The 22,614-nt window shown below is 40.2% G+C and overlaps 1 protein-coding gene across 1 annotated transcript; it reads left to right on the top strand.

Moving 5' to 3' along the window:
- The first annotated feature begins 161 nt into the window (after window positions 1-161).
- gen1 (GEN1 structure-specific endonuclease) lies at window positions 162-18,407 on the top strand. Its single transcript, XM_088325485.1, has 13 exons — window positions 162-390; window positions 460-643; window positions 3,809-3,985; window positions 5,238-5,348; window positions 5,419-5,492; window positions 5,564-5,649; window positions 7,933-8,083; window positions 8,192-8,228; window positions 8,287-8,367; window positions 8,435-8,565; window positions 8,892-8,953; window positions 11,866-11,997; window positions 15,926-18,407. Exons 1-13 carry the CDS (start codon window positions 230-232, stop codon window positions 16,852-16,854), a joined length of 2,316 nt encoding a protein of 771 aa, XP_088181611.1. The 5' UTR covers window positions 162-229; the 3' UTR covers window positions 16,855-18,407.
- Window positions 18,408-22,614: the final 4,207 nt, after the last annotated feature.

Below are 22,614 nucleotides of genomic sequence, written 5' to 3'. Positions count from 1 at the left end.
CTATTCATATATATTTATAACGAAAATAAGACTTATTTTGTGATATTTTAGGTGGTAAAATATTATTTTCCCGTTACAGTTGAGATGCCACGTATTATCACGTCATTCGTAAATGTATTGGATCGCAGCCCAAGAGGCGCTCATGTTTGAAAAACACCGACTCCATTGTTGACGTTTTACGCATCGCCCCGCAGTCATTTCCACTCAAAATCATACTTTTATCGTAAAAATGGGTGTACATGACTTGTGGTCCATCGTCGAGCCGGTTCGGGAATCGGTACCGCTGTACAGCTTGAGTGGAAAGACGCTGGCGGTTGATCTGAGTTTGTGGGTTTGCGAAGCTCAGCACGTTCAGGCGATGATGGGGAGAGTCACCAAGCCCCATTTGAGGTAAAATGTATTGTACATCTATTTCTTTTTTGTTCCATTGCTAAATAAATAAACTGTGATGGTACATAGGAATCTATTTTTCCGGGTGTCGTCCCTCACTCTTATGGGAGTGAAGCTGGTGTTTGTCATGGAAGGAGAGGCCCCTAAACTGAAAGCAGAAACGATGAGCCAGAGGACTGCAAATCGATTTGGAGTGTCCAAAAAATCTTCAAAAAACACCAGCAGGGGGCGCTTTAATGCCGTACTGAGAGAGGTTAGTTTGCTTTGTGTGAGTTATAATTGCGACCCCTGGTGGTGCATATTCGTTAAAGACGTCACATTTGAATCAGGTAATAAGAAGAATACATTTATTTTAAAAACTTTTTTTGAATACTTGTAGGTTTAGAAACCTGTGATTAACTGTTTTTACATAACTTGATACGCCCATTGAAGAAACTGACATGTTTGGTTGTCGTCTTACTACTACGGAAGCCTGGGTGGCTATTTTGTGAATGTATCTTGTCCTGGTGGTGCTTTTAGCACTTGAGGGCAACTTACCTTCCTCAGCGACGGTTGCCAAGTCCTGACATCTGGTATTTTGTTCCAAGTGTTTCCTTTTTCTAGCCCCTCATGTTAACCATTACGTTTCAGGTTATAACTCACTGCTATTATTTTTACTTGCTTCATAAGTTAAACAAAAAACATGATTTAACCTCTGCAGCACAGCGGCGCAGTGGTTCGCGCGTGTGCGACACAGTTCTGAGGTCATGAGATCGAACCTTCCTGTGTGGAGTTTGCATGTGGTTTCCTCCCACATTCCAAAAACATGCATGTCAGGTTAATTGGCCGGTCCAAATTGTTCCTGGGTGTGAATGAGCGAGTGAATTGTCTGTCCCTGTGTGCCCTGCAACTGGCTGGCAACCAGTTCAGGGTGTCCCCTGGCAACTGCCCGAAGATGGCTGGGATGGGCTCCAGCACCCCCGCGACCCTACTGAGGATAAGCAGTGCAGATAATGGATGAATAAAGTGATCTGCATTTATATAGCGCTTTTCAAGTCAATGAAGCGCTTTACAATGTGCTCCACATTTCCCAATAGCGGCCTTGCAGCCATGTAAGGCGCTAACCTGCTTATTGGGGGTATTAGGGGTTCAGTGTCTTACCCAGGGACCCTTCGACATGTAACACGGAGGAGCCGGGATTCGAACTGGGATCCCTTGATCCCAAGATGAGCGCTCTACCTCCTGAGCTACTTAACCTGACAGGTTAAGTGTCAGGTTGGGTAGAATGAAGTGGTATGAATGTTTGGTGAATGTGAGTGTGTTCTTAACTCGAGCCACCTTCCACTAGGGGTATATGGCTTCGGTTTGTTGGCGTGAAGAGGTATGGGTGCCACCAGGATGTACTTGCCCAAGAACCACCATAGGAAATGGTGCCTTTATGACCCTATTGGTTATAGGATACAACCAACCATATGTAGATAGATAGATTGATAAAATATTTTAAAAAGAGCAATTTTCCCTACCCTAGGGGTCATCAACAAACGGCTCCCGAAAAAAATGTTTGATAATGGAAAATTACACAAACCTTCTTAACATTTTCTAATGACTATAGATATATACATTATGTGTTGCCTTCCTTATAAGGCTTATATAAAGCTTTTAATTGTTTGTAGCTCCAAACATATGTTATTTTTTTGGGGAAGGTCCAAAATGGCTCTTTTAACATTTTGTGTTGCCAAACCCTGCCCAACACAAACACATCCACTGCTTTTCTACTTTAAATTTTGTATTTTATATTTATTCTAATTAATTTTTTAGTTGTTATTATTTCTATAAATAGTATGTGTATTTGTTTTTTAAGGTCTCTTTTTTTTACACCTTGAAAAAAGTCAATCTGAGTTACAAAATCTATCAAATATTTCTCTCATTACAGGAATTTTTATTCTCATAATTACCAGTAAACATATAATTCAATTTAGTTTTGCTTTAAATAAAAAAAGGAAGGTAATCATATATATTTTTAATAATTTTAGTTAATTTTTGTTAAATTCTAATACTTAATTTAAATATTTTTTATTTAAATACAAAGACAAGTTAAAATGTATTTTTTTTTAAATTATCTTTATACAAAAGTTAAAAAAATATATATTTACAGCGGCTTGCAAAACTATTTGGTCCCCTTGAACTTTGTGACCTTTTACCACATTTCAGACTTCAAACATCAAGATATAAAACTTTAATTTCTTGTGAAGAATCAACAATAAGTGGGACACAATCATGAAGTGGAACACACTTTATTGGATATTTTAAACTTTTTTAACAAATAAAAAAAACGAAAGAGCTGGTGTGCAAAATTATTCCGCCCCACTGAGTTAATACTTTGTAGCGCCACCTTTTGCTGTGATTACAGCTGCAAGTCGCTTGAGGTATCCCTCTATCAGAATTGCACATCGATAAACTGAAATTTTTGCCCATTCCACCTTGCAAAACCGCTCGAGCTCAGTGAGGTTGGATGAAAAGCGTTGGTGAACAGCAGTTTTTTTCAGTTCTTTCCACAGATTCTCAATTGGATTCAGGTCTGGACTTTGACTTGGCCATTCCAACACCTTGATATGTTTATTGGTGAACCATTCCATCATAGCTTTTGCTTTATGTTTTGGATCATTGTCTTGTTGGAAGACTAATCTCCGTCCCAGACTCGGGTCTTTTGCAGACTACATCAGGTTTTCTTCCAGGATGGTCCTGTTTTTGGCTCCATCCATCTTCCCATCAATTTTAACCATCTTCCCTGTCCTTGCTGAAGAAAAGCTGGCCCAAACCATGATGCTGCCACCACCATGTTTGTAGGGATGGTGTGTTGAGGGTGGTGCTCTCTGCGCTTTTAACATACCTCTGAGACTATCACAGTGCAGGTGCATTTATACAGAGACTTGATTCTACACAAGTGGATTCCATTTATCATCGTTAGTCATTTAGATCAACATTGAATCATCCGAGATCCTCACTGAACCTCTGCTGCACTGAAAGTAAAGGGGCTGAATAATTTTGCACACCCACTTTTTCGTTTTTTCATTTGTTAAAAAAGTTTAAAATATCCAATAAAGTGTGTTCCACTTCATGATTGTGTCACACTTGTTGTTGATGCTTCACAAGAAATTACAGTTTTATATCTTGATGTTTGAAGTCTGAAATGTGGCAAAGGGTCACAAAGTGCAAGGGGGCCAAATACTTTTACAAGCCACTGTACATTTAAAATGTAGTCAAATAAAAAGAAAATAATCAAATTGATCTTCCAATAGAGGTTTTTTTCCAAGTGTATAGTCAAAACAGATTGTCATTAAAGCATTGGGTATGGTCGTAGTCGGCTGAAAAAACCATAATTCACGAAGGATACATGAATTTTTGAATATCATGACTTAAAGACAATATGTCTTTGCAGTGTGCCGAGATGCTGGACTACCTGGGAGTGCCGTGGGTGGTTGCAGCAGGGGAAGCTGAGGCCATGTGTGCGTACTTGGACTCGCACGGTCTGGTGGACGGTTGCATCACCAACGACGGCGACGTTTTCTTATACGGGGCACGGATCGTCTACAGGAACTTCAATATGAACTCCAAAGTATGTATCCTATTTGCATAATTACTCTGAAAAGGGGTATACCCGTCGGATCAAATCGACCCATTGTTTTGGGGAGTTTTACACGAAACTACCCAATTGTTTGGGTTGTACTAAACCAGGGGGGTCACCTTACTCTTTGAAGCTGAGAGTTACTATTTGTTACTGATTGGGGGGAGGGGCTACCAGTTTAAAATTCAATTTTAAGCTGTTATTACCATGTTGTCATTAGCAGGTTGTAACTATCATAAATAGTTAAAGTAGGTTCAGTCAACCACAAAAACATCAGGCCAGATAGAAATCTAATTTCTAGAAAAACGCAATGACCCATAACTGGTGGACTATTTTCATAACCTGTCCACAGGCTACTAAGGTGTTCTCAGGGGGCTACCGGGTGCTCGTGGTCAACACATTGAAAACCCGTTTTAAACCACTTGATCAGAGGGTTTTGTATGAAATGGACCATTTTTAGTCCAAACAACAATACTCTAGACCAAAACATTACACAATTTTCGCGTACTTTGCAGCTTCAGAGTATCGCAGGTCGAAAAATATTCCGCAACCCATTACACCCACTTGCTGTGCTTGAAATGGAATGCACGGTAGTGGCCGCCGTCAATTATCCCCAGTCAACTATTGCTGTGAGCAAGGAGGAGCGTGGATCAGTCGTTTTGCTGCAATCCATTATCCCAATTTGATATTGTGGCAAGCAGGAATTGGCAGGAGGCTCTTTTGTTGCGAGGCGTGACGTTCTGGTCTGCTTATAATGGAATGCACGATACTGGGCGCCATAAATTATCCCCAGTCGACTATTGCTGTGAGCAAGGAGGAGTATGGATCAGTAGTTTTGCCGCGATCCATTATCCCCAATTTGATATTGCGGCAAGCAGGAATTAGCAGGAGGCACTTTTGTTGCGAGGCGTGCCGTTCTGGTCTGCTTAAAATGGACTGCACAATAGTGGCCCCCATCCATTATCCCCAGTCGATTAGATAGATAGATAGATAGATAGGTACTTTATTCATCCCCGCAGGGAAATTCACATTTCCAGCAGCATCCCTGCGCTGAGAACAACACAATAATAAAGCAAAAAGAATACAATATACTATACAAATACCCAATGTGACTTGCTGTGAACAATGAGGAGAATAGATCAGTAGTTTTGCTTTACATTTAGTGTATAATACTTTGCATACAAAGCACTCTGGTTGTTTTTTTTCCAAGATAAATATAACATATTTCCTTTATTTCTTTCAGGACCCCCAAGTAGACTGCTATAAGACTTCCCGCGTCCAATCCGAGCTGCAGCTGTCCAGAGAGAATCTCGTCGGTCTGGCCATCCTCCTTGGCTGCGATTACATTCCTAAGGTATGTATAAGCTTACCTAAACCGAGCTCACCTTACTTCCATCCTATTAATGCGTGCCCGTGTTTTCCAGGGAATCCTGGGTGTTGGCAAAGAACAAGCTCTCAGGCTGATCCAGAGCATCAAAGGTCAAACACTTCTGCAAAGGTAGGACTGAAAACAAGCAACGCTATGAGGACAAGGGGGTTCGACAACATCACATGTGCCGATTTTGTCAGGTTGGAGCGGTGGAAGGACGAAGCACCGTGCGTGTCTCAGGGAGTCGCGAAGAAGCTTCCTCACTGCCACATATGTCGACATCCGGGTGAGTGAGCATCGAACTCGCGTGTCAGTTTGTAGCCAAGATAAGAGGGAGTGTGAATCTCAGATGTACGTGTTTTCGGGGAAAATACAGCAAAAGGCGAATATAATTATTTTCTAGGCGTTTAAAAAATGCCTATTAATAAGAACAAAGACTGGAGAATGAATCCGAAAAACAATCATGTTACATTTTCAAAATAGATAATTTGCGAAATTGGGAATTGAAAAGTGCTCATGATAAACTGTTCTTAGTTGGCAGAATTCTGGATTGTCAGGCTTACAATACTTATGCTTAGTTTTGGTAAGGTAAAGCAAAGAGTTTTTTTTTTCTGAATGTTGATTTTAAGTGAAAACACACATTAACTTGTAAAACACTTTGCACTTGCCACTCAAAGTGCAGTATAAAGAAATTTAGTGTACAATAAGACAATAAAATTCCCTCCTTTATCCCCACCCAACATTCTGAAACACCAAACACTCACACATACATGATGGTTAGACTGTCATGATTACCGATGTGAATCACCTGTGCCCGCTCCTTTGGCGCCAACTGCCTCGGACTCTGATTGGCTCCCGATCAGTACTTGTACCCACTCCTGTCTGTCCCCTTTTGTGAGTCCGTCTGCGAACCTCAGTTAACACTAGGCAAGTCTTTTTCGACCCTGACTCCCACCTGTCCCATTTTTTGCTCCTGTCTGTCCCTGGCAAAAACCCGTTTTTGATCCTGACCACGTCTACTCTCCCGTCTCGGCTTTCGACCTATTTTTGTCCCAGACTACGTCTACTCTCCTTTCCTGGCTTACGACTCCCTTCCGACCCCGACCACGTTTTTGCTCCAACCCGTTTTCCATTCCCGACACCGCCATAGCTTGCCACGGAAGTTCCACTTTTGCGTTCAGAGAGACCTGCTTCCCGCATCCAGCAATCACCGGATCGTGGACGCAACCCTTTCCCTTTCTTCCAATAAAACTTGAGAAACCTAACGCAAGTGGGGTCCTGTCTCCGTTCTGGTCCTGACATAGACTACAATAAAAAACAAAAATTTGTAATAGAAATAAAATATTATGGCAAGGCACATACTAACCATGTGAGGAAAGGGAACAGAATATTTTCTTCAGTAAAAAATATTATATTTTACTTGTTAAGATTTTTTTAAAATGATTAAAATTGTAACCGTCCCGTATATTTTCAAAAAAACTAGATTTAAATTTTTTCCGGTCTGTTGCCAAACCCTTTTCGTACATTTAACTGATCCCTGTATTTGCATTTTTATTTTTTTCCGCATAATGTTTTTATGTTAATTTTGAGTTGAATACTATTGTAATCAGTTATTGTCTGAATTATTTTCATAGAATATTTTCTGCAATAGAAAATTATGAAAGAAAAGTCCCCATGAAGGATTTAATACGGCCCACAAAAATTTCTGAATATAAAAAAAAGAAGCAAATCTTTTGGTAATTTCTATCAAAAGTAATGATTTTTTTAAATAAATGCAAACCAAATGCTCTTGGAGTGCAGTGCAGTGTTGAGTTTGTATATCTTGATAAGTTGGTTCAAGTGTAAAACTGCATTCACTGGACTGCTAAAGTAAACCAGTTAACACATCCAATGCCAAACATGAAAATCGTATTACCAATTGTTTGTGAGTAAATGTATTGTGTTTTGAAAAGCTCTCTTGTCATTCGTGATTATAATATGTAGGCTACGTTAATAATGAATGCTGAATGGTAAATCTATCTACCCTGGTCATATCCCTTGAGAGGGGTGACCGACAGCAAGACAAACACATACAAAAACAAAGAAAATTAAAAAAAAAAAAAAGGGAAAAGGTGGCAAAAAACACACACACAATTTTTTGGGCCATGGCCAACCCAAATGCCCCAAAAAGTTTAGCACCTAGTCATGCTTTCGTCCCTCCAGATGAAACGGGATACAAGAGAGCGGCCATGTCACTTGGGTCAGGGTGACACAACACACTCTTCTGTTCAACAGCAGGGCCCGTCAGCTTTCACTGGTTTACCCATGCCGCATCATACAGGTGCCCTGCCCATCCATTAGAGCACGTCTAAAGCTTAATACTGAAAAACTAAGCTAAAAATTTGGAGCTGACAATCTTTTACTGATCCATCCCGCCTAAGAACAGAAAGTCTGGATCCAGCCCCGGGGCCAAACGGAGTTTGACACACCTGGCCCAGAATGTTTCCAAAAAATACTATTTTATAATATTAGTAGAACCTTTATTCCTGTATTTCCATTTTTACTTTGTCCACATTTTCATATTTTTAAGGCTCAAACAAATCCCATGAACGAAGCGGCTGCGAGCTATGCCACAGTCAGCGATTCTGCCAACCTCAAGATTTCGACTACCAGTGTCCGTGCCACTGGCACTGCTCCGAACGGACCCACCAGGCAAAGTCCCTGGAGGATAACATCAGAAGGTATGTTTCGTATATCAGCTGCGTCACAGACACTCGGTCACTAAAAAAAAGGAATTTTTGTTTTGTATTATTCAAGTTTTGAGATCACATTGTTTTATGTTGTTTCAGGAAAGCACAAGCAAGCCAGCAATTCCCGTTTACAGAGGTATGACACGTTTTGTGTTTGTGTGTGAAGGCCTCATTTATTCTTTTTTTTTGTTCAGATCATAAACGAGTTTCTGCTACCCAAGGATAAACCTGTCAAAAACTTCAAGAGGAGGAGGCCGAATATGCTATCAATGCAGGTAAACCATATTTGTATGTTTGTCAAATGACCAATATTGGTATCATATTTGGGGCCTGTTCTTGTAGAAATTCGCTTTTGAGAAGATGGAGTGGCCAAAGCACTACACCAGTGAAAAGGTTTTAATTCTGATGACCTACGCTGAGCTGATGAACCGGAAGTGCGGCAGAATGACATTACCGCAAATCAAGCCTATCCGGTAGACATTGTGTATTTATTTTGTGAGTACAGTAGACCCTCACGTTATGATGTCCTTATTCAATGATACTATGGATCCTAAGACTTGCAAGGTCATAAAGGTAGAAGCAAAAACATGAAACCATGGGAACGGAGCTTGTGATTGTGAAGAAATACGAAGAAGGCACAGTCATCATTACCCTCAATAAGGACAATGGCAAATTTCCACCTCAGAACAGAATGATGTCATATCCTGGGGGTCTACTGTATATTAAGAATTATTATTCCATATCATACACCATGGCCTGATTTATTTTTTGAATGAATCTCTTTTCTTTCCGGACAAAGAATATTAAAACAACGTGTGAAGAATTCAATCTCCTGCTTCGAAGTCATTTGGAGCACACCAGGCAAGTTGAAGCGTCCATACACACACAAAAAACATCCTTTCAGCTTGATTGACAGGCCTGCTGTGTGGAGCAGAGGTGATGTTGGGGGGTCTCGGGAGTTGTTAGTAGCTGGCTGTGAGGTGGCAGATCACTCACAACGGTCACTAGGTGCTAAACTGGCTTCCTCCTTGTGCTGTCACATCCTAGCTCACTGACAAGTTTGTCAGTCTTCTACAGTTCAAATAAATGAAGATAAATGTAGACTAGAATGGCTGTGCGCCGATCATGGGTGAAATCATTTTTGGGAGGGTCATTCACCTCTAGAGTGGCCAAACTCTTTTGCTTGAGAGAGTAGAATGTCTTTCTGGAACAGCTGCTGAGCTAGAAAAACCAAAAATGCCAAGTTGGATTTTTTTTGGGGCAGTTTTCACATTCGGGGCAACCTTCATGGCTGCCTGTCAAAGATGGTGTTCATATTCAATGTCGTTCTGGCCTAGAGAGTGTTATGTCTTGTAGGGTGAAAATGTTGAGTGAGAGAAACCAAAAGCGCTGAGTCAGCCTTTTGGGCATTTTTCACATCTAGGGTAACTTAACTGACTGTCCGCATAAGATATGTGGTCATTTCTTAACTTCTTTCCCTTCTTTTTAGGTGGACACACACACACACAGACTAACATATACAAACCAATATACGTACTTAGATCCCAAAGGAAGTTGCCACCACCCTTGCTTTGCTCGCGGGTGATAACAAAATATTTTATCCTTTGCAGTCATATGATTGTTTTTGATTTTTTTTTTTTATAGAAATGTTTTCTAAAGTGATTTTTGAATTTGAAGTGTGTGCAACATTCTAATGTTTGATCGCATGCGGTCTGATGAGTCTGTAATGTTATTGTTATCAACTAAATGTTTTTTTTTAATACAAGTGTAATCATTTTATCTTAAAGATAAATTAACAATTTCATTTTTGAGCTTTGTTAAAAATAAAGAATAAGTTACACAAATGATCAAAAGTTGTTTGAAAAAAATACATTCATCCATCCGTCCATTATCTGCACCGCTTATCCTCAGTATGGTCACCGGGGTGCTGGAGCCCATCCCAGCTATCTTCGGGCAGTGGGCAGGGGACACCCTGAACTGGTTGCCAGTCGCAGGGCACACAGAGACAGACAACTCACTCGCTCATTCACACCTCGGGAACGGCCAATTAACCTGACATGCATGTTTTTGGAATGTGGGAGGAAACCGGAGTGCGCGGAGGAAACCCACGCAAGCACGGGGAGAACATACAAACTCCACACAAGAAGGTTCGATCTCATGACCTCAGATCTGTGCCGCGGAGGCGCTAACCACTCAGCCGCCGTGCTGCCCATATGTAGATTAATGACTTAAATAAAAGTATCACTGTGAAAAATGTATGTCTATATTTTATTTTAAGTTAGAGGAAAAATGGAAAGTAGTAACAAAGTAAAACTTATTATCATAACGAGGTCAAGTTTATGAATATCCCTTAATCACAAGAAGTCTCAAAGGGCAGCACAGACTATTACATCAATTTATCAGACCAATAACATAACAATGAAAATAAATGCACAAAAATACCCAAAGAAAAAGCTCAGACGTTCTTGGACTCATAGCAATGACATCCTATATTGTATAAAATAAACAATAAATAAATAAGAATAAAAGCACAGAATACGTTGTACTTTGTGTGAAAACCCGAACAGACGGTGGACCCAGATGCGTAACGTTTTCACACAAGCTTTTTTTTACGGGAACGGGGCAGTCATGCGTGGGAACGCAAACGCCAGCGATCTCTGGGCAGAAACCGGACAGGACAGACGGGATCGATACCAGATACGGGATACACGAGCAGATACCGGACAAGACGGGACAGACGGGATCGACACAGGATACTGGATACAACAGCAAGATACCGGACTGGATGGGATCGATACTGGATACACGAGCAAGATACTGGAGAGGGCAGGACAGACAGAATCAATACCGGATACTGAAGCAAGATCCCGGACAGGACGATGCAGACAGGATCGATACTGGAGACTGGACCAAGATACCGGACAGGACAAGACAGACGGGATCGATACCTGATACTAGAGAAAGGAGCAAGATACCGAACAGGACGAGACAGGTGGGATCGATACCGGATACACGAGCAGGATACTGGACAAAGTCAAAATACAAGTCTTGCAAGTGCAGAGGTTCGTTGACGGACTTACCATGAGTGAATGAGAGCACTGAGTTTAAATAGGAGGGAAGCCAATCAGGCAACGAGCAGCAGCTGGCGCCAAACGGGCGGGCCCAAATGAGGGCAATGGGCAACCGTGACACTTTGCATGACTTTTAAATATTGAAGGATCAGCAATTGAGGAATAAAAATTTGGAGAAGCTGTAGTTAGGTTGAATAACTTAGAAACTCATTGCACAACATATAGTTTGATAGAAAAAGAAAACAATAACAGAAAAGAATGCCTCAAATTAACAATCACATACTAAAGCATACATTGATGAAAATTATTTAATCATGAAAAAACAATTATTTGGAGAGAAAAACTGCACATAATACAGACAACATACTAAGTACTTCGTCTAACTATTAATTGAGAATAAAAAGATTGAGATTGTTTTTTTTTTTTTTAAGATGAATTTTGTTTATGACTCTGGATACAACTGCATAAAATGTGGTTTTATAGTTCTTTTTGGATTCTATAATTTGGCCTGACCTGACTTAACTCATTGAACATTTTACTTGTTTATGTATTAGGATTCTTATTGGTGCTTAGAATTCTTAAACACAGTTGAACTGGAATTGGTTATCTAAAAGAGTTTTGGGGTAAAAAAAAATTAGGTTTTAACAAATATTCCTAAAAAATGTTGAAATAAGTTGTCTCCTTATTGTGCAAACCATGCAGAGCATTACGTTTTTCCGGAGGACACCCCCATTGAGAATCATCACGAAGTAAGATCAGTGGAGGAGGAGACCCTCTTCCGTGTGGCCTTCCCAGACCTCGTGGAGGAGTACCTTATGGAAAAAGAGACAAAGAGTAAGATGACTTTAGTGGTGTCATATTTTGAACCCTGACCACCTCTTCCTCCAGTCTTACCTATTTTTCATGTTGATGATGTCTATGTACTGTCTTGATGCCCTTCCAACATCTATTTCAGCCTAGTCCTCCTGGAAGGAGGATTACCTCACGTGTGGCCCCTTCCAGGTTTCTTTCATTTTCTTCATGCTCATGTTTTTGAGTTTTTCTTTGCCCTCATGTTAGTCTCAGATCAAGGGTTGATGTCATGGTGTTTTGAGACTTTGTGATCAAACATGACTTGACTTGACTCACCTAACCAAACGTTCTTCCCATGCCAAGCGGATGAGAAATCCTGATCAAAGGCAACGACAAGCAGAGAGTTGTCTTGTTTTTGCAAGCGAGGCCGTTAGGGCTGCTCCGACACCCGAACATGTTAGTTTGACAGCTCGAACGGCGCACATCAAAGCCTCATTTGGATCCCGGAGGTGTCTCCAGCCCTCTTGCATCTCATTGGGGTTGCGCTTCACCTTGCACTGCAACATTGCTTCGTTTCCTTATACTATAATCCCTCATTTATCCCGTTAATGGGAACCAGAAGGCCCCGTGATATGCGAAAACCCGCAAAGAAGCCTCCCCTCAGCTATTTTTTACATGCGCTCTGCCGGCCCCCGCTTGCATCAAAAGTTCAATGAGCAATGTCATTTATCATTTAAATCCCTTTTAAAATATTGTTTTTCTCTTTTTAGGATTATTTTAACATTTTTTTTCAATAATATTAAATATGTTGTTCTATAGTATTACTTTTTTATTTCAATACAAATAATTCACAAAATACATAAGTAAAATTGGAAAATTAGTGTTTAAAAATAATTAAATTTCCTACTCACAAAGAAAACACACACACACACTCACACACCATTAGGGAGTAAGCCATGCAAGGCGCCTACCTGCTTATTGGGGACATTAGGGATTCAGTGTCTTACCCAACGACACTTTGACATATAACACAGAGAAGCCGGGAATCGAACCTACGACCTCTTGCTCCCAAGACTCACATTTTCTTTATATAGTTTGGGTGCGCGTTATACGCGAGGTTTTAATGACTACAATCACAAAACATTGGATGCAACAGGAATCGAACCCAAGTCGCGGCCGTAAGAGCACCAAATCCAAACTACTGGACTACCATTGGCACAGATAACAAATGAAAAGGTGTTCAATTTTCTCTCATTATAACACTATTTTTATTCGAGCACAACGAGGGAAACAACTCTTTCGTGTCTCTAATGATGAATCTGACGAGGAGTGACATTTAAAAAGCACATTATAAATTCAATGTCGGTATTATATTCATAGTCAATAAATTATTTTAATCGTTGCCGTACGTATTCAATTTTATCGTCTGTCACTTACAAAACTTAGTCTGTTTTTTGTTTAGGCACAGCAAAAAAAAAAACTTCAATCACTGAATTAACAAATTTTTTTGGTTTGAACAAATTTATTGACACTAAAAACAGAAAACAATCATGACAATCTCAACAGCAATTAAGCACATTCACAATATTATATTCCAATATTACGTTTTTAACAGCAAACACAAAGTGAGGTTTGAACAAACCTTCTCGAAAATCAAACATATTCACAATTTCATTATATAACATCTTTGTTAGTGTCAATAGATCCGTCCAGGCCAAAGTCGATTGTCCTCGGTCTGAACAAATCCACCGACACCAACAGCAGCAAAACACAGCCATCAAGCATATTCACAATTTTTTTATATTTGACAATATGACGTGACGATATGACGTTTTAACATTTTTTCCTGACATTTTCAACATCAATTAAACAATTTCAGAGTTATTTTCTTTTAACAGTAGTTAACCAGCGTGTAAAAGGCAATACTATTGTGCAAGGGCATAGCTCTGCCATCCCACCCTCCCAAGCAGCATTCTTCCAGTCCTCTGTGTGGGTCCTTTCCCTTCTGCGTGGGTCCTCTCCCTTCTGGGTTCCACAACCCAGGCCGTTGCTGCCGGGACTCCCACAGTGTAGCTCCGGCTCCCCCCTCCGGGTGGGTACAGACGAGTCTTCTTTATGGCTGCGTCCTAGGCCCGCCGCTCGCAGATTGTATGGTATCTGCAGCCATTTGGAGCACAGCCACGGGGGGGATCTGCCTGCACCTCCATACCAGCAGGTTTCTGGAGGTCCAGATGGCGTCCTTGATGGCGGCGAGAGTGAGCCAGTCCCTGGCAAAGTCGTCCCGAGGCCTCCTCGACCGACTCACCCCGTAAAGCACGTACTGTGCATCAGGGACCTCTCCTGCTGGCAAGTCCGGGAACTTTCCTAGTTGTTCGGCCATTGTCCACAAGACCTGGGCAGCGCTGCACTCACAAAAAAGGTGCCTCACCGACTCCTGGGCGCCACAGCCAGGTCGAGGGCACGTCGAAGTCGCTGACATTCCTCGGTGGTGCATTACAGCTCTGACTGGGAGAACTTCATGAGCCACCATCCATGACAAGTCTCGTAGTCTGTTTGGGAGGGCAGGATGATTGACGTTGCTCCAAACCGTTGTGGATTCGCCAAACGCAAGCCCCCGCACAGGGCTTACTGTAGCTCGCTCTTGCACAATAGCAATAAGGGCCCTGTGGTTTTGTAAAGTGTGACATTCTTGTGTTTCCAAATCAAACTTCTTCAAAAAATCCCGAATAAGGAGATGTGTTGGTGGCAAGTTAAACGAAACTGGAATCAAACGATTGTCTGGTACAAGCTTTAGCTTCCGCAAATATGAGCCCATCCAAAAACGGGTCATTGCTTGACTTTTCGGGTTGTTGGGTGGGCCCACAGCGTTTTGGAAGTGGAGAGAGACATATTTGCTTCCCAGGAAAAGCTGGAGGTCAGGCACTCCTTTCCCCCCTTTTTCCTTTTTCTTTTTCATTGTATCTCTTTTTATCCTTTCCCACTTTGAGCCCCAGACAAAGCGAAAGATGGCTCGGTCCAGTTGTAACAGCACGTTTCTTTTAGGCATAAAAATTAAACTGATTGACAAAAGCATTGGGAGGATGATCGCTTTGATGATTAGGACCTTCCCCTCTATTGTCAGTTTTCTTAGTGACCAAAAAACAAGTTTTTGCTTAACTTTCCTTGTCACGTCATCCCAGTTGGTCTCGCCTCCTCCATCCGCATTGAATTTTATCCCTAGGATTTTCTGGTCTGTCTTTAACACCGTCAGCGGGAGTCCTGCCTTTTCTGTCTCTTTCCACATTCCATAAAACTTCACTTGTGATTTTTCTCTATTTAGCCTTGACCCAGACGCCCTCCCAAACAGGTCAGTCAAGTCAAGGGCTCTTTCAACAGATGCGCGGTCAGTACACAAAATATTAAAATCATCCATGTACAAAACACACTTGGTAATTTGTCCCCCACTTCACACACTAAAATATTTGCACAAAAAAAACAGCTGCAATACAATAATCCATCCACCCATCCATTATCTGCACTGCTCATCCTCAGTAGGGTCGCGGGGGTGCTGGAGCCCATCCCAGCTATCTTCGGGCAGTGGGCAGGGGACACCCTGAACTGGGACAGACAACTCCCTCGCTTATTCACACCTAGGGACAATTTAGACCGGCCTTAACCTGACATGCATGTTTTTGGAATGTGGGAGGAAACCGGAGTGCCCAGAGGAAACCCACGTAAGCACAGGAGAACATCTCATGACCTCAGAACTGTGCCGCACACGCGCTAACCACTGCGCCGCTGTGCTGCCCACAATACATAATATAATAAATAAACATGTGCCCACAGGAAATAGGCTTAAGCCGAAGTGCGAGTTAAGAAAAAGTGAAACAAAATCTGATACCGATTTTGAATGAAAAATTATGGGTGCGCGTTATGCACGAATAAATACAGTACTCCTTTGCTCACATTGAATCTGTCTGCCTTTTTTTAGAAAAGAAACCAAAAAGTAAGAAGGAGAAGAGCACCGATAAAGCAGATGCTGTTTCGGACCTCCTAGCGCAGATGACCCTTCAAAGCTCCTCAGAAAAGGCCACCGACCAGGAAGTGATTCTTTTGGATACACCTGTGCTCTACAAACAGCATCAGAGACTTATCAAAAACGGTCCTGATGCAGACTGCTCACCATCAATCTCGGCCACCGTTGACGCCCTCCATCTTAGCGACATCGACTGGGATGCTTTGTCCTTCGCGGCTACTCCGCCTCCTCTAACAATCCCCAAGTGCCCACCGCAATGCGCCGGTGATAATGTCAAAACCGACTCTCAGAAAACCTTGAAACCTCAAAAAACACTTCCCAGTCCAGAGCTGTGTTTGATTGAATATCCTCTCAAAGAAAGATTGCTCTTGAGAAACACAGAAAAGAAGGAAGTTTCCAAACAGCTAGAGTTGCTTGTACCGACTTTAAAACCCGTAGCACGCCCTCATAAAAACAGCGGCGATAATAAAATAGCAGACAAAGAAACTCTGCTGCAAGAACCTGCGAACAAGTACAAATTTGTCAAAGAAGCGAGCGCTAAACTACAGCGGTGTCAGTCGGAGCTGTCTCAGGTAAACAAAAATGTCAAGAAAAGCGTATGTGTGAGCGTCGGCTCATCCAGTGAGGACAGCGATACCGAAAACCAGCACGTCGGGTCACACAGGACCGCAAAGCACGGGTCTAAGGGCCGCATCCTGTCCGGCGGTCCTCCCGGGCCCCAAAGTGGAGATCACGTCACACAGCTTGAACACAAAACTGATGGCGAAGAAGTTTTCTTTCCTATTCCCGCCGGAGAGGGAAATGGCGACGACTCGGTCGTTTCCGTAGACAGCCCTCTTCCTCTGTCGCTAGCAGAGAGAGTAAGGCTCAGGTTCTTCACATGAGAAGATTTCAAATGCAAGATGGTTTATTTCTTGACACAGTTCCAGACACACTATAAAGAGAAATGTCATCAAAATCTACAGGAAAAAAGATCTAGAAATCAAAACTTAATGTCCATTTACAGCTATTTTACTTCCAGTGAATTCCTCATAGACAGATAAACAGTCATATTTATAGGAGATTCTGACCAATATGGGTGGGTTAATTTTTTACTAGAATAAAATTCCAACAAATAATAAATGTCACATTTTTCAAAAATAAATAAAACGTGCCAATTTTATCATTACTTTTGTTGTTATAATTTTGATTATTTAAAGACATTCGGCAGATTATTAAACTAAATATGTATAATTTTTTTCTGCAAAAATAAACAACTAAATATATGTTGGAAAATCATATGTGAAATAAATATATTTTACAATTAAAATAAGTCTATATATTTAAAAATATATATGATTTTTGTAATATATATAAAATGTTTTTCAATAATATATTTGGCCGATCTTTAAACCAAAAATATCTATTTTCTTCCCAAAAAATATCTAATATATTAAATATTATATTATTATAAAAATATTTGGTAGATTATTGAAAGCAAAATATGTTTATACATTTCCTGGAGAAAAAAACAATTATTTTAAATTTATAAAAATGTATGGTTTTTTTGGGGCAGATAATTGAAAAAAAAAATCTGAAAATACAAATATTGTTTTGGACATATACAAACATATATATACAAATCTTATTCATTTTAGGAGGTTATGAAAATAAAATTAAAAGAATTTTAATAATCTGCCAAATATATATTTTATCTTTGTTTTTCACAATTATAACAATGAATAAATAATAATCATTAAAATTGATCTAATTAGGGGGTCATTATTTGAACATTTATGCACCAATAAAATGCATGTTGTAACAAAACTTATCTAGGAATTTTTAAGAAAAATATTTAATATCAGTACTTAGCTTTTATGTTTAAGTTAGTAATGTACAAATTTGAACATAACCATAATCCTCAAGCAAGCTCACCAACCAAATACAGATCATTGTCGATTAAGACCAATAACCATTAGCATTCACAGGCAAGGACAACTCTGTCTTTAAATTAAGCAAGGGTATAACTTGGGAATGCGTAAATCTTGAGAATGAAAAAAAAACATAAATGAAGACCAAACCTCACATGTAAACCTTTACCCTCAAAGCTGTGAGGTGCAGTTATCCCTAAATTCCTCTTTCACTGGTTGGCCTGTTTGCCTCATCTTTCCTAACCTGAAGAAATAAAAATATGAGTCAATATGAAGCACTGTAGAAACACACCTTGCTTTTACAGCCTTGTTCTGCGTATCCCCTTGATCATGAGTGAGTCCTTCCACACCTTTTCAGACATGAAAAGGTCTGGCATCAGCTTGGTGACAGCTGCATCCTCTCGCCCAAATAACTCCTCCTTTGGCAGTTTGTGTCCACTTGATTTTTATGTATTCTAAATTGTCATAATAAAGTCTTGTAACACCCAAAGTGCTTGAAGAGGAGTGAACTCAAATAAACGCGCTAACCAAATGAAGGCACTCGGTTGGATACATTTTGTTTATTATGATTGCGCTGTTTTTCTCTGAGTTTAATTGGAGGCATGAGCTCGACAGTGTATTTGGGGACAGATAGCGGTATAAGTCGGATACAATTTTCCATTTGGTTTATTTTGAAAACATGCATAGGTTTAATGTTGTATTTTCATTTATTTGCTGATTTGTTTCTTCATTTTGTGCTATTTTTGTACAATTTTTAAATGTACTTTTAAATATTATTGGAGCAACATTTAAAATGGCTATTTCCTCCCCGTATTTTTGTGTCGGCTTGTGTGAGTACATTATTCATATATATATATATATATATATATATATATATATATATATATATATATATATACGGGGTTGGGTAGGGTTACTTTATCTTGATTTCTTTCAATTACTTTTGGATTTCTCCAATACCAAATATGCTAATAAAAGACAAAAGAAACTAAATACGAATAAAATTATGACTCACAACACGTGGTAAGCTCTCTCTCCTGGCTTTGATCTCCGGCAAAACTAACATAAAATGCGACAGAAACAAAATGAAAATAAATCCAAACAGCTTGCCAACATCATTTTTGCCGTTCCATGTATTCCGTTACTCCCCAAGCCTGCACAAAATTTAGTAATTGTATTCATATTTAGTTTTTTTTGTCTTTTATTAGCATATTTGGTATTGGAGTAATCCAAAAGTAGTTGAAAATAATCAAGTTAAAGTAACCCTACCCAACCCTGTATATATATTAAACTTATGGTTGTAAATCTGAATTCCTGAAATCAAATGAATAACAATATAAACTGCAAATACAGTATGTGTTCTTAATTTTACATTTTATACCACAATGCAAAACGAATGTTTGCCTTTGGTTCGTGTTTTTTTTTTTAAATTATTTATTTCAAATCAAATTTACTAAGTGCTGTGTAAAAGCATTCAGCATCCAAGACAATAAAATCCCAGCTCCCCTCCCCACTGTCAAGACCAGGACGGAGACAGGACCCACTTGCGGTGCGTTTCTCACAAGTTTTATTGGAAGAAAGAGAAAGGGTTGCGCCCACGATCCGGTGATTGCTGGACGCGGGAAGAAAGTCGCTCTGATACTCGGATTGCGCTCCAAACGTGGAAGTGGATCTTCCGTGGAGAGCGATGGCGGTGTCGGGGACCGAAAAAAGGGTCAGTAGCCGAACAGGAGAGCAAAAATCTGGTAGAGGTCGGAAGCGAGTCGTAAGCCAGAATAGGAAAGAAGATGTGGTCGGGGACAAAAAGAGGTCGAAGGCCGGGATGGGAGAGTAGGCATGGTCAGGATCAAAAACGAGTCGAAGCCGGGGAACAGACAGGAGCAAAAAACGGGCAAGGTAGGAGTCAGGGTCGAAAAAGGCTTGCCTAATGCTAACTGAGGTTTGCAGACGGACTGACAAAAAGAGACAGACATGACTGGGTACAAATACTGATCGGGAGCCAATGGGAACCCGCGGCAGTTGGCGCCAAAGGAGCGGGCACAGCTGAGTCACATCAGTAATCATGACACCCGCCCGACAACCCAAAACACATACACAGACACGCAGTGGTTAAAAATACAATTAAAACCAAAGAAATAGTAATAAAGTTTAAAAAATATTATGGCAAGGCACAAACTAAGTGAGGAAAGGGACCTGAGGAAGGCTTATCCACACTGATAAGGAAGGCAGAAGATGGCCTCAGGATTTTCCACCAATGAACCACACCCTCCCAGGTGGTACCCCCAAATGAGGGAACACTGAAATATCAAAATAAAACAACTGCAGTATGAAATAAAAAGTAAAGTATGATACAATAAAAGATCAGAAGTTAAACAGATCAAAACTAAACAAAGATGATCAATTAAAAGCTATAACAGAAAAGTGTGTCTTGAGCCTACTGCTAAAAATGTCAAGGGTCCCTACAGACCTGATGTCCTCCAGCAGACTGTTCCATTGGTGAGGACCAAAGTGGCTGAATCTTCTTCACTATAGGTTTTGGTCCTCACCCTAAGGACAGTCAACAAGTCGCTGCCAGAGGACCTTAGGGACCACGAGGGCTGATAATATAAAAGCAAATCAGACAGATAGGATGGCCCAAGACCATTAAGACAATTAAAAACTGGTAAAATTGATCCTGAAACGCAGAGGGAGCGAAGGCAGTGATTTCAAAACTGGTGTAATGTGAGCAACGTGCTGTTAAGTGTTCTAATAGCTGCAAGGTAGCAATACTTTCTTTGAGAAAACCAGAGAGCAGGGCATTACAATAATCTAAATGAGAATATATTAAGGCATGCAACAGTACCTCCAGGTTTGCCTGAAAGAGAAATGGGCAGCAATCTGGTTATATTCTTGAGATGATAAAAAATATTTTTGTTAAATTTTTGTATGGAATCAAATCGAGCTGAGAGTCGATAATAGCGCCCAAGTTCTTAATGCAATCTAAAGGTCCAAATGCAGTTTTCTTTAAATTGCAGGACCTAAACTTCTGTTTTTTTTTCTGGTTGAGCGCTAGGAAGGCCTGTGCCATCCACGACTTAATATCTGAAATGCATCTTAAAAGGGTATTTATAGGACTTGTTTCATCAGAGACACGGGAAGGTCAGCGTAACTATATCAAAGTTGAGTCAGTGTCTCCTGAAGACATCCCAAAGTAGAAGCATATACAGATTAAAAAGTACTGGGCCTAAAATTGAACCTTGGGGAACCCCACATGTGACTTCATTGGTTGTGGAGGAACATGCATCCATACGTCCTAGGAAATGTCGGTCTGTGAGATAGGAACAGAACCTGTTTAAAACAGTTCAAGGATGCCCACCTGGTTTCTAAATCTGTTTAATAAAATGTGGTGATCTACTCCGTCAAAGTCAGCAAGCACTGAGATCCAGCTGCACCAGAACTGTTTTTTTTTTAAATCCGTTTTCTTCTAAAGTTATTGTTTTGATAAAAAGAAGCTACAGAATCAAATGCTGATTTTAGATTTCTGTTAAAATGATCAACAATAAAATCTCAGGGTGCAGATAAGATGTAGGTGAGTGTGCCTTTTAAAAACTATACATTTTGCAGCCACTTCAGGAGGTAGTTATTGTTTCCTCACTGTTCCTCCTGATTATTATTTCATTTTGATATATATATATATATATATATATATATATATATATATATATATATATATATATATATATATATATATAAAATTTTGTTCTTTTTTTAAATTATTTTTTAATTATACCTGTCACGGTTGCCATGGTGCCCAATTGGCCGCGCCCGTGTGGCGCCAGCTGCGGCTCGTTGACAAATTGGCTTTCTGTCTATTTGAGCCCAGTGCTCTCACTCTTCCTTTGTCAGTCCATCAACGAACTTCTGCCCTGCAAGATGTGGGTTTTGACTCCGTCCCGTTTCCTGTTGGTATATCCTGTCCGGTATTGTTCCCGATTATTTTGTCCTGTTTAATATCTGTTTCCAGTTTAGTTCCTGTCTAGCTTGTCCTGTTTAATTTCAATATCCTGTTTTGATATCAATCCTGTCTGTCCCGTCCTGTCCGGTATCGACCCCATCTGTCCCATATCTGCTCGGGCAATCGGTATCAGACTTGTTGGCCTCTGGCTTCCTATCATAACGTGCATGTCTCCCTATTTCCCGTAAAATAAAAGGCTTGTGTGAGAAACGTCATGAATTTGGGTCCTGATCCTGTTCAGGTTCATGAAAATACCTGGGAGTTTTTTTTATTTTCCTTGGTCAGTGTATTACTATTTTATTCCACTTTTAGAATAACATTATCATTCTTATTATGGCTGTAGACTTACATATCTAAAACTAAATTGATAAATAATACAAATATCTTATCTTATTTTTTTATTATACCTGTTAATCTTAAACCTTAGTAGACTACCAAAATAAGGCGAGAAGACATTGATGGATTTTGAACTCTTCAGGAGGACCGGGAGAGAAGCCTTCAGATAAGAGAATTCTATCCCATCTTTCTGCCTTCCAACGAGCCACCTCTTTTTATTAAATTGTCAAGGTTACAAAAAACAGATCAGCATCAAAGGATGCGGATATCAAAGAATCAGATAGCGGCAATGATGTACAGTACTTGTCAAAACAACAAACAACAGTGAGTCAAAATAAGGAACTGGCATCCTATGAAATTTCCTTTGCATTTGTCCAATATTAAAAACTGAATAAACAATACCT

The sequence above is a fragment of the Urocampus carinirostris genome, chromosome 20 (genome assembly GCF_059441175.1).
Source record: "Urocampus carinirostris isolate Australia breed hairy pipefish chromosome 20, RoL_Ucar_1.0, whole genome shotgun sequence".
NCBI lineage: Eukaryota > Metazoa > Chordata > Actinopteri > Syngnathiformes > Syngnathidae > Urocampus > Urocampus carinirostris.
This window is presented reverse-complemented; position numbering and strand designations above follow the sequence as displayed.